Source organism: Chiloscyllium punctatum, chromosome 9, assembly GCF_047496795.1.
Source record: "Chiloscyllium punctatum isolate Juve2018m chromosome 9, sChiPun1.3, whole genome shotgun sequence".
NCBI classification, from domain to species: Eukaryota; Metazoa; Chordata; class Chondrichthyes; order Orectolobiformes; family Hemiscylliidae; genus Chiloscyllium; species Chiloscyllium punctatum.
Window position 1 is genome coordinate 42,085,594 of NC_092747.1, and position 13,074 is coordinate 42,098,667.

Here is a 13,074-nt window from a genome sequence, read left to right on the forward strand (position 1 = left end):
TGTTTCAATTTTCACACACAAGCCCCCAGATGACAGTAAGGGGCTTCTTTCAAGGTCATCAAACTGGGTTTGCCATTGTTATTTCCTGTGCCTTGTTCAATTCCCTGCGGTTCATCAGTTTTAATCATTCATTCAGACCTTGCTGTGATTTGATACAATGGAGAGGCTTGCTAGGCCATGTCAATGGGCCTGGAGTCACATTTAGGTCAGATCAAGTAATGACTGTAAATTTCCTTCCCTGTTGAAACAGGTGAGTTTTTATGGCAATCAACAGTGGTCATTAGTCTTTAATTGTAGATTTTTATTGAATTCAGATTTCGCCATCTACCATGATGGGATTTAAACCCATGTTCCTACAGCATTAGCCATTGTCTCCAAATCCTTAGCCTGGTGACATTACCACTACATCACTGTATTTGGCTAAAATGTGCCACCACTTTATTGTGTGGTAGTCCATATATTTTCAAAGGTAGCCATGATGTGGAGGTCCCGGTGTTGGACTGGGATGACCACCTGATGAAGTGGCTATGCTCCAAAAGTTTGAGTGATTTCAAATAGACCTGTTAGACTATAACCTAATGTCATGTGACTTCTAGCTTCATATGTTTCCAAAGGCCTTAGTCTTCTAAGTCTTGAGTGTGATGCAACATAAATCAGATCTGTTGCACTGTTATCATTCTAGTGTTTAACACTTTAAAACTGCGTAATTAGCTGTCAAGACAACTGCCCATCAGTCGTGTACAATAGTTAAAAGGTGTTTCATGACTAAATTAGAATGTGTTGTCTTGCACCCAGTTTTGATGATATAAAAGTAATGGAGTCTTTTTAGTCAGATTTAGTGGTTGCCAGAATGACTGTACACATCAGCCCTCACCTTGTGATTTGTTCCACTAACCTCCAAATTGCTGCCAATCTCTTCTCTTGTAATGGATGATGATTATTTCTCCCTTAATTTTCTCTTTTGCAGGCTGGTGTGATGGTAAAATGTGCGACATTCTGGCTTGGTTTGTTCGTTGTGCCCATTGCGTGCCTGCTAAAAGATGTAGTTTGGAGAGCGTAAGTATTATTGAACTGCAAAATCTTGAATTTACATAGCCTTTTTATGACAGTAAATTGTTTCAAGATATTTCATAGGACTGCGAATAAACAAAATGTGACATTTTTGAATGAGACATTAAACAATGTTTTGTCTATTGCATTGGGTACATATAAAGGAAAATGGCAAATTGAAGGATAGCAGCAGAAATCTCCCTGTGCCATGGCCAATATTTATCCCTCAACCAGCACTATGTACAGAATGAAGTTGTCATTCATCTCATTACTATTTGCAGGATCAAATTGTGCATAATTTGGCTGTCACATTTTTACATATTATAGCATTGACTAGCTTTAAAATTACTGACTACAAAGTCTGAAAAGCATCGTAGGGGTATTGTAAGATAATCCATAATGCTATGTAAAAAACAAACATTTTATAAGTCTCTTTTTCTCTTTCATTTTCTCTTTCCTGGTGTGTAAAACTGGCTTCGCTATCCATGATCAGATTTGACTGAACTATATCATTGTGTTCTTAGAGCATATTAAAACCTTAAGACAAAGAGGCAGTATAGGTCATTCAGCTCATTGAATCTTCTCTGCCATTCAATGAGATTATGGTTGATCTAATAATCCTCTGCTCCACTTTCTTGCCTTTTCCCTATAACTTTGATTCGTTTACTGATTAAAACTTTGTCTATCTCATGCTTCAATACATTTAGCAATCCTACCTCCACAGTCCTTTGTGGTAAAGAATTCCACAGATTCACTACCCTCTGAAAGAAGACATTCCTCCTCCCCTCTCTCTCTCAAATATGCAATCCCTTATTTTACATTTATGCCCTCTTGTTATAGACTCTCGCACAAGGTAAAACAAATGTCCTCATCTAGTCCATCAACTCCTCTAAGAATCTTGTATGTTTCTATAAGGGCACCTCTCACTCTTCTATATTCCAATGAGTACAGGTCAAATGTATTCAACTTCCTGTATGGAGACAGTTTCTCCATACCTGGTATCAGCATAATGAAGTTTCTCTGGACTTTCTGCTATAATCTGACTAGTACTTTGTATATTTTTCGTAAAGCCTCTCTACTTTTATTCTCCATTCCCTTTGAAATTAAGGCCATCATTCCCTAATACCCACTGAATTTGGATGCTAACTTTTTGCGATTCATGGATGAGGACTCCAAAATCTCTCTGCTTTCTGCCATTCTTTGCCATTTAAATAATATTCAGCTCCTCTGTTCCTCCTGACAAAGTGCTTAACCTCATTTTTCCTCATTATATCCCATCTGCCAAGTTTTTGCCCACTCATTTAACCTGTTTTTTTTTTGCCAAAGCCACTTGATATTTCTGGATTCTTCTGTCCATTCTCTACACACTTTTTTATGCTATATGAGGTCTCCATATGCTGATTGATCATGCTTCATATCAAATAGAGTTTTGGGGGAGATTTAGCAGGTTATACAGCTGGTTGCCCTTCCAACTGTGAACCCTCCTATTTATCCTGGCTTGGGACTGGCACCAGTGCATGCTGGCTCGCCTCCAACATTAGCTCGGTTTAGCTGAATCCCTGAGATAATCTTTGAAAACCAAGCTAAATGATTTATTTTTTCTACTAACAACAACCTCATTGGATATCCTGCTGAACTGCCTTCTTTCACTGCTGCAAGTCCATTTGGTATAGGGATACCCACAATGCGCTTAAGGATGGAGTTCTAGGATTTTGATCCAGTGATGTTGAAGGAACAGAGATACAGTTACAAGTCAGAATGGTATATGGCTTGTAGGGGAACTTGCAAGTGGTTGCGTTCTAATCTATCTGCTGTCCTTTGCCTTATTGATTATAGAGATCACCAGCTTAGAAATTTGTGTCTGAGAAGCCTTGATCCATGATAAGGTGTTGCAGTGTATCTTGTAGCTAGTATACACTACTGCCTTTGCATGTCAGAGGTGGAGGGAGTGCATGTTTAACATGATATGAGGTGGTAATGAAGTGGACTGCTTTGTCCTGGGTGGTGTTGAGCTTCTTGATTCATGTTGAAGTTGCATTCATCTAGACAAATAGAGATTTTTTCATCACACGCCTGACTTGTGCTTTGAAGAGTGTGGAGGTGAGTTACTTGCTCCAGAATTCTTAGACTATGACCTGTTCTTATAACCAGAGGATTTAATATGGCTACTTTAGTTCACTTTCTGGCCAATGGTCCTTGGTCCTCAGTCTTGCTCCCTAACCTTGCTTTACAAGTCCTTGACCTTGATCGCTGGTCTTGGCCTCCAATTGGCATGGCTCTTGGTCTCACTCCACTATCCCTTGGCATTGGTGCCCATTCCCATCACCACTTTTCCTGGTCTTGCTGACTGCTGCCACTCACCCCTGCATTACAGGCTCATACTCTCTCATGCTCGCTATGAAACTATTAGTATGAGCACAGGAGAGAACCTGCCTTTCCTTGAAGGAGCTGGTCCTTACCATTCCTTTCTATTTATTTAAGAGTTGAGAGTTTTCCTGGATTGGTTACACCAGTGAATGATTTTTTTCCAGGCAATGTTTAGATTTTGGAGCCCACCTTCACTTGTGTATTTGGAACACTACCTCCAGTCCCCAATGTGGCTCAGTGTGAGAGTAACACATGGATATTCAGTACAATCAATGAACTATTCCAGTTGAGCTAAACAAGTCTTCCCTCAGCTTTTCATATGTCTTCTGTTTTCTGCCTGTTTTTTGAAATACTGAACTGCTTAAAAACTCTGTTCACCAGAGGCTGGCATTCTTACCGGAAAACTTTGCTGGAAGAGGTTCAGGAACTGGAAGCTCGATCGCAAGATCCATCAAAAGCGGTACTACGTGGTATCAGTACGAAGAGGTAGGATGAGAATAATGGTCATGATACAGACACTTCTACATAAAAGGTTTAGTATAGAAATTAAGCCAGTTTTGCTTAATTCTCCTGTTGTGGCTTGAGGATATCTATTTTTAGGTGGTTGAGAAACAGAAAATGTTAGAAATTCTCATCAAGTCAGACAGCGTCTATAGAGAGAGAAAAACAGGCATTACCGTTTTGGTCATTGACATTTCAACAGATCTAGTTTTCTTGGGCACTGATGTTTTTGGAAAAGTTGGGACTTTCTAGTCCATGAATTCAATTCTCTTCATTCTTTTCTCTGTCCATCCACTCACTTTAAAATGTACAAAAACATTTAAGAGCAGAGTGAAGAGAGGAGTAATTCTGAGAGCATTAGATTTTATGTCTGCATACACACTTAATTTGGGCCATTAGTTTTGCCTGCTGTATTGAAGTTGTCAAACCGGTCGCATTGTGTTTTACATCCATTCCATCAAAATATATCCCCTGCAGTGATTTTTTAAAAAAGACACTGCTGTCCGCCAAATGGTAGCATTTGCTCTGAGAATGGAATCATGGATTCTTTTCCTCTTGCTTTAGTCAGAAGTTTATTTCCCTACTCTTTTAAGTTACATTCTTACATCTAGGCTATTTCATTGCTCTGTTCAAACTTGTTTGCAGTAAACTTCAGGAATTACAATTACATTGATGTGTGTCTCTCTAAATGTATATGTTTCTGTCTCTATCTGTGCTTGTGTGGGTGTATAATTTACAATAGCATCTCTGCATTTTGCATAACCTTGATAGAAATCATAAACAATACAACTCAAACTGTATTCCACAGTATTGCATCTATGTTCATTCAGTGCAGGTCAGGATACGGTTCCAATTGTGTACCATCTGCAGAATTCTTGGCTAGCAACTCTTTACAAATCATAGAGGCAATCTTCCTCCTGCACCTTTTAGCTAATGTGAAAGAATAGTTAGGAGGAAAGTAAGCATAAAATGAAATATGCCTCCAAAACTATATTAACAATTGTTTGAAAAGAATGTATGAATGGTTTAGTCAAGGGTAGTGCATTTAAGGCCTAGATTATGAGGAGAAATAATTTTCTCAGAGAGGATTGGAAGTCTTTGGAAAGCTCCTCCTCAAAAGGGTCCTTATATATTTTTAAGGCACAGTCATGTAGATTTTTGCTAAGTGAGGGATAAAAAGATTATAGAGATAGGTGGGAATGTGGAGCAGTCAGATCAACCATGATCTTATTAAATGTTGGAGCAAGCTCAAAGAGTTCCTGCTTCTAATTCTTCTTCTTCCTTCAGTTTGGATTCTCTGAACAGTGTAACAACAAGGATTCCAGCTTTCTAGTTCATAAGTTTTCAATCTCATCAACCTTATATTTGTTGAAATTAGTAATGCTAGCACCTGTTTTAAATCCGTGACATCTCTTTGCTAAAATATTTGAATAATTATTCTGTAAATACCAGGATATTTATCTGAAGTATCAGTGAGACCAAGTTTGACATGCAGGTATGACTGGCATCAAAACACTGCACCAGCAGGTTATGTGGACTGTCTATATTGCATTGCATATCATGGTTTGGTATGTGTTTCTTCTCATTGTTTCAGTTCCATTATGTATGTCAGTGTCACAACTACATAAGATGGAATGATCTCATTCCTTAAATAATCTTAACTATTTGATAAATGACTGACTTCTCATTTTAATTTACCCAAATCTCTCAAAATGAGAGAGGTTTTCGAAAGTTGGGTTTTCGAAACAAAATCGTTAGTGAATCTGTGGTGTTTCCAGTTCCACGATTATTGAGCAAGTTTAGATAGTGAATCTATTTAATGGTCTTGTGAATTGATTTAGGTTTGTAACAGAGCTCTTGGGATAAGCTAAATCAAGTGGAGCTGCAGAAGAATGCCTTGAAATTGTATAAAGAAAATGACTATGCTAATGATAAGATTGGGACTCAATTGAGTTCCATCAGATTTTTATTTTACATAAATGATGTTAAGCAATCAATTTTAATTCAGTCACCATGGGAACAATCACTAACCAGAGAAAATGAGGACTGCAGATACTGGAGATCAGAGTCGAGAGTGTGGTATCAGAAAAGCACAGCACATCGGGGAGCATCCAAGGAGCATGCAGATTCGATGTTTCGGGCATCGATCCTTCAGGAATACTGAAGGGCTTATGCCCAGAACATCGATTCTCCTGCTCCTCGGATGCTGCCCGACCTGCTGTGCTTTTCTAGCACCACACTCTCGACAACAATCACTAACCAACCAACTAATACTGACAGCACGCACTTGTAACAAACTATTGTAACTAAGTACATAGATCACAAAGGTTCAAGAGTCGTAGATGAGATTTAAAAGGAAATAGTCAAGATCTGCATAAGTTCCAATTGTAGCAACAATTCCATGAAAGATCTAAAATGGTTGTTATTGAGATGTCTTAATTAGTTTGACTCTTGTTAGGACCAGCAAAGGCAAGAATACAATCGTTTTATTTTATGCTTATTACTAATTTTATTGCTTATAAAATGAAATTAGCAATACATGCTAAAATAGTTGATTATTCAGTGAAATGTGCTCGCAAAGAATCTCTGTACTATTGTACTCTGGTGAAATTTGAATTTTTAAATGTTCAAATAGCTGGACTCAAACGGTTTGCTGAATTCAAGTATTTGTTTTTCTACTGTATTATTTACAAGTTTAAAGTGAGGTAGAATTTACTGTGCTTTGTTAGCTTTGATTGTAGTTCATGTCCCACTATTCAGAATTAAAGGTGCAACAGACAAGACTTTGCTCATAGATGTTGGCATTTTTTGTTGAGGTGAGAAATTAAGCTTTGCCTAACTGTTATTCTTAATTGAATGATCATAGCCAATTCATAGTTTCTTATTGAATGGGAACTTTATGAATGAAACCCCTAAAGTTCTGTTTCAATTTATTGTTGGTGTTGAAGCTCCTGAAAGTTGTAAGCTCTATTTTGTTAAAACGTGTTCTAAAGTTTAATATGTAAAACATAAACAAAGGATTAATTCAAGCCTGTTCAAAATTCAGTTGCAGTCAGGTTCTTCCTGGATCAGCTTTAATCCTCTAACCTATTTATGTTCAGTTCCTTAGAGAATCCCTTGTTGATGTACGAATTCTGCAAGTTATTTGAAAATTGGACCAGTGAACATTCTTTTATTTGCAATTGGGACCTTAATTGTTTCAAAATAGAATTAACGATAGTTTTAACATACAGATGAAGTGAACTATAATCTTAATTGTTCATTAGCTATGTTTGATGTGCTTATCAGCTCCATTAGGAACGTGGAAGCAGCAGTAGCCATTCGGTCACTCAAACCTGCTTGCTATTCTAAGTTATAACTGATTATCTAACTAACTGTCATTTTCCTATGCTATCTTCATGTTTCCTAATGTCATTAAGTGGCAGAGTGGTTAGTGTTGCTGCCTCACAGTATCAGGGACCCGGGTACGACTCCAGCCTTGGGTGGCTGCCTGTGTGGATTTTCCACATCCTCCCTGAGTCCCGTGTGAGTTTCTGCCAGACTCTTCAGTTTGCTCCGACGGTCCAAAGATGTGCAGGTTAGTTTGATTGGCCATGCTAAATTACCCCAAAGTATCCAGGGATCCAGAATTGTTGGATTAGTAGTAAATATGGGGTTACAGGCATAGGGTGACTCTGGATGGGAAGCTCTTTGGAGGGTTGGTGTAGACCCAATGGGCCAAATGGCCTCCATCTACACTGTAGGGATTCAATAAGTATCTAGAAATGTGTTGATGCCCGTCTTGGACATAATCAATGATGACACTTATACACCTCTCTAAAATAGAGAATTCAGAAGATTCAGAATCCTCTGAGAGAAGAAATTTCTCCTCATCTCAATCCTAAAAAGCTTGGAGCTGCCGGTTGGACTGTGGTAGACAAAGTTAAAAATCACACAACAGCAGGTTATAGTCCAACAGATTCACCTGGAAGTACTAGCTTTCAGAGTGCCTATTCTGATGAAGGAGCGGCGTTCCAAAAGCTAGTGGTTCCAGGTGAATTTTCTAATGTTTATCTAGAATGGAGGAATAGTAGTGTTCTCCAGGCTCCATAAAACAAGCCTGATCCATGAATCACCTTTTCCTAGCCTAGGCGCGCACACCCTCCCAATCAACATCTCAGACATCTCTTAACTCTTTCTCTATGCGCTTTCCCATATCTGCAGGTGTTCCATACCTCAACACTGCCTGGCAATGCTAAGGAGGCCCAGCTACTACATTAGTAGTAGAATCACCAGTGCCTTAGTAACATAGGGAACATGAAAACAGGAGTAAGCCACTCAGTTCCTAGAGCCTGTTCCACCATTCAGTGAGGTGGTGGCTGATCTGTGGCCTAACTTCATATATGGCCCATATCCCATTATATATATTTGCTTAGCAAAAATTTATCTATCTCAGAGTTAAAATTAACAACTGATCCAACATCAACTGCCAAACATCTATCACCCTTTGTGTATCAAAGTACTTCAAAGCTGTGGAGGCCAAGTCATTGTGTGTATTAAATCAAAGATAGATAGGTTATTGATTAGTAAGAGGATCAAAGGTTACGGGGAGAAGGCAGGAGAATGGGGTTGAGAAACATATCGGCCATGAGTGACTGGCAGAGCAGACTCGATGGGTTAAATGGCATTATTTTATGGTCTAACACCTCTCCTGAACAGACTGGCCCTAATTCTCAGACTATGTACCCTAGTCCGAGAATCCCCAGATAATTGAAATAGTTTATCTTTATCTACCCTGTCTTTTCCCATTAATATCTTAAAAACTTCAATCAGATCACCCATCAACCTTCAAAATTTTGGAGAAAATGGGTGCAATTTGTATAATCTCTCTTCGTACCTTAACCCCAGTTATAATTCTTGTAAACCAACATTGTACACCCTCCAAGGCCAATATATCCTTCCTAAGCCTGTGGGCTACATACGTATGCCCAAATTAGACTAAGCTGCTGACTTTAATCATGATGAACAGGGATCAGACAGCCAAGACAAAACTTTGTTCATAGATGTTGGAATTTTTAATTGTGGTGAGAAATTAAGCTTTGTCTAACTGTTGTCTTTAATCATAACCAATTCAGAGTTTCTTATTGAATGAGAACTTTATGAATGAAATCCCTAGAGTTCTCATTCTTTATCATTTATTGTTGGTGTTGAAGCTCCTGAACATTGTGAGTACTATTTTGTTAAAATGTATTCTAAAGTTTCATGTGTAAAACATAAACAAAGGATCAACGTTGGTGTTGAAGCTCCTGAACGTTGTAAGCACTACTTTGTTAAAACATGTCCTTTAAAAAAAAGAAATAGAAACAGAATTATTGGATTATATTTGCGGGCTGCTGGGAAAGTCAATTGAATAGACATCATGGAGAGGTGATAAGAGTGTTGCCAATGGTGAATTACCATCTTGACTTTCAAGATTTTTATTTATGCCTTGATCAATTTCACAAATAAGGATAATTTTGGTTATCTCTTTGCTGTTTGGGTACCTTTGTGGATAAGGTGACTGTCATATTTTTTAAAGTATTCACCAGACATTAGAAGTACTTAATTGGTTATAAAGTGCTATAGCTGTAGTGGACTGAACTGCTGTGGAATGTTTTGGACCTGTACTTTAGTGCAAGTGCACAGTATAATGATTCTGAAAGATTTAAGTCTTTGTGTGAATGACTTAACTGTCTTCTAACCTTAGCCATTAACCAACTGCAAATATTGGACCTCTTCTCCGTTTAGTCAGTTTCAGTTACAAGGGTATAAATAATTCTGACTAACACTTTCGGAGGACAGTACCTAAACAATTTAATTTTCCACAAAAACCTATTGATTTTGTAATTTCTTCCCCTCATTTTAAATTTTGCTTTTTTTTTGTTGGCATATGTTAGACTTTTTTGCATTTTATTTATTTTGTTATCTTTATTTTCTTCTTCATTCTGGCTTTTAATCCATTTCATCAGAACTGTTTTCCTTGGGACTGCAGGCTGAGGTCATATAGGACAAGCATACAAGAAAGGTTGAGATTAAGAATCACCTTATTGAAGATTAGTAAAGTTGTTGAAGCGTACCATGACACCTATTAAAAATGGACAATTATTAACAACCACAAATAACTTATTATGGATGCAGGCTGAACCTCAATCTAGTACCACTTTCAGCTTTTGAATTATGGACCGCCTTCAGACATGGGGTCATTTTGTTACTCAAAGCATGGGGCACACCAGTAACGTGTGGGTGACAATTGATGAAAGGCATTTTGAATAATGACAGTTTAATTACTCCACATCCACGACAGAGGATGGGTCGGCATGGTAGCTCAGTGGTTAGCACTGTTGCCTCACAGTGCCAGGGTTCAATTCCACCCTCAGGTGGCTGTCTGTATGGAGTTTGAACATTCTCCCGGGTTCCCTATGGGTGCTCTGGTTTCCTTCCACAGTCCAAAGGTGTGCAGGTTAGGTGGATTGGCCATGCTAAATTGCCTGAAATGTCAGGGATGTGTAGGCTCGGTGAATTAGTCATGGAGAATGCAGGATTATAGGGATAGGGTAGGATGGGGTGGGTCTGGGTGAGATTCTCTTTGTAGGATAGCTGTGGACATGATGAACTGAATGGCCTCCTTCCACACTGTACGTATTCTATGATTTTCTTACTCTGTGAAGCATAGAAAATTATAGTACATCACTTTCCAAGGAGAGGTAACTTTGATGTTTTCATGGGTATATGTCCCAAATAGTGTGACACTGAATAAGATAAACCAAGCAGATTTTCACAGTATTGTCATAGGCCTCAATAATCTGAGCATCCCTGAGCAAAGAAAAGATAAACTGGCTGTGATTCCTTCAATCTTAGGAAAAGCTTGGTTTGGTTATGATTGTTTTCCCAGCTGCTGACATTCACTGTCTAAACTTGCATGTAAATAATGGTACCTTGTCAGAGTAACCAACAGCATGATAGCAGCAAAATGTAAAATATGCTGTGCCCTCTAGTGCTGATGGTTAGTTCTCAGTCATTTCTTACACAAAGTGGAAAACATACATTTGACCAAATTCGGTTAGATTATATGCTTGAGACAGCCTCAACCCTCTTTAGTTTTTTTCAGGCAGCGACTCTGCATGCTGGTAGAACCATCAGAAGCAATGGTGACTATCAGTACTGCAGATAGGCTGAGGAGGGTAGCAAAACTGAGCAGCGGTGGCTTGAATTGGCACCAGTGCTTGGTAGGAGATTAAGTGCTGTCAAATGTCTCTTCAACTTAGTGACATCATGTTAGGTAAAATTGTAGAGTACCTTTGTACCCAGACAAAGTACATTGTTGCTAAGAGAAGAGATTGTTATGCCTAAAATAGTCTGGCCCTTGAAACAACTTCTAAAGAATTCCATTGCAGCAGCTGATGCTATGGAAACATATATTTGTTTCCAATATATACTGAAGTTACTTGCATAAAATTATATCTCTCCTGACAGATAAAGACTTTTTCTTGGATAGAGAAAGACTGGAAATTCCATTATTGTTTAACAACACACCACTCGTGTTGTATACCTCAAGTTTTACAGCAAAAACCCAGTAAAGCACATTGCGTTAGCTGAATGAGGTCCGTTTTAGTGATTCAGTACATATCTCCAGATGTTTGAGAACTTGTCAAGGTAGATACTCATGTGATATCAATGACTATGATGGCAGATACAGAAGTAAGGAGATCCCCAGTCATCAATGCTTGCTTGCCACTGGAACTGGATCAACCTTCTGTCAAGGACCATGGGTCTGCTGATGTGCAACAGCATTCCCAAATTTAAAAAAGTGTTGTGCGTAATGCATCTACCTAGGGGGATTGAACTCCATCCCAGCTATACACACATGACACAAGTCCTGCGGTGATCAGTGAGAGGTGATGGGAACTGGATGGAGAGATCTGGAAGTCCCTAGATTCAGATCAGCACGACAGTGGTGGCGTTTGACTCAATCATTTCACTCTTGGAATAGGAGGAGGAGAGCTTTCTTCAAGACTGAGCAACCTCTTCAGGATCCACTCAGTTCACCCCACATAAGGAAGGAACTGGAATAGATGCCCTAAAAATAGTCTGTTCTTTCACCAAACTGGCTGGAAAATAACATCCAGTGGACTCATCTACCTGCAGCCTGAAAACCAAAATGAAACTCAATCCCAGAACTTGGAATATAGAAACCCTCATGGATCATGAGCAAAACAATCATCTGGAAAAAAATCTGTTGCCGGTGAACTCAGGTGCTTCAACGTTGAAATCTTTGCTGCAGAAGACTCAAAAAGCAGGGGTAGGGCAGTGGAAGGAAAAAGATCATGTTTACACCTCTTTTGAGAGAGAAAATTCCAGGGATCAGCTCAGGATACGTGGAATTGGATCCGCAGTTAAGGACAAATTCATCAACCAACTCTTGGAGCCCCCAATTGTCACATGAGTTTCCATCTCGAACTTTCCATGAACCAGCATGAGTGCCTATGCTTCAATCCTTGAAGCCACAGAAGTCTGAGAAAGGTTTCTACTCCATCCTTGACACCATATTTGCTAACGTCCTGAAGGAAGTTAACATTATATAATTATAATTATAAAATTATCTTCATTGGAGACTACAACACCAGGGTTGGAAAGTACACCCAATTCTGGAACGGAATCATCAGAAAGGAAGGATTCAGGAATTGCAACCCCAATGGGATTCACCAAATGTGCAAAACATCATCTGGTCATAACCAACACACTGTTCTGTCAAAAAGATAAGTTCAAGACTTCTTAAAGGCCTCTACAATCAAAGCATTGGCGCACAATGGATTACATCATCATTCACTCCCAAGACAAATTGAATGTCCTCATTATTGAAGGAATGACCAGTGAAAATGGCTGCCAGACAGACCATCAGCTCATCCGCTCCTCAGTATCCATCAAATTTCATCAGAAGCAGCTGAAGACAAACAAACATTTCAGAAGAAAATTCAATGTTGAGTGGCTTCAAGAGCCAAGCTGATTGATGAACTTCAACAACATCTTCACCAAAATCGCCAAAAAGTTCATTTTAAATGGAGCAGAGGAAATCAGAAAAGAGACATATGGTGAAGAAACCATTGGCTACCAGACCAAGAAACACCAAGACTGGTTTGA

General features: G+C 38.9%; 1 protein-coding gene across 5 annotated transcripts in view; it reads left to right on the plus strand.

Annotated features, from left to right (window-relative positions):
* Positions 1 to 13,074, plus strand: part of atp8a2 (ATPase phospholipid transporting 8A2) — a 561,594-nt gene that overhangs the window by 518,865 nt on the left and 29,655 nt on the right. For all 5 annotated transcript variants that reach the window (XM_072577324.1, XM_072577326.1, XM_072577325.1 and 2 more), the window contains 2 exons: positions 968 to 1,056; positions 3,799 to 3,903. In XM_072577324.1, coding sequence (XP_072433425.1) covers positions 968 to 1,056; positions 3,799 to 3,903 — 194 coding nt within the window. The remainder of the gene's footprint in view (positions 1 to 967; positions 1,057 to 3,798; positions 3,904 to 13,074) is intronic.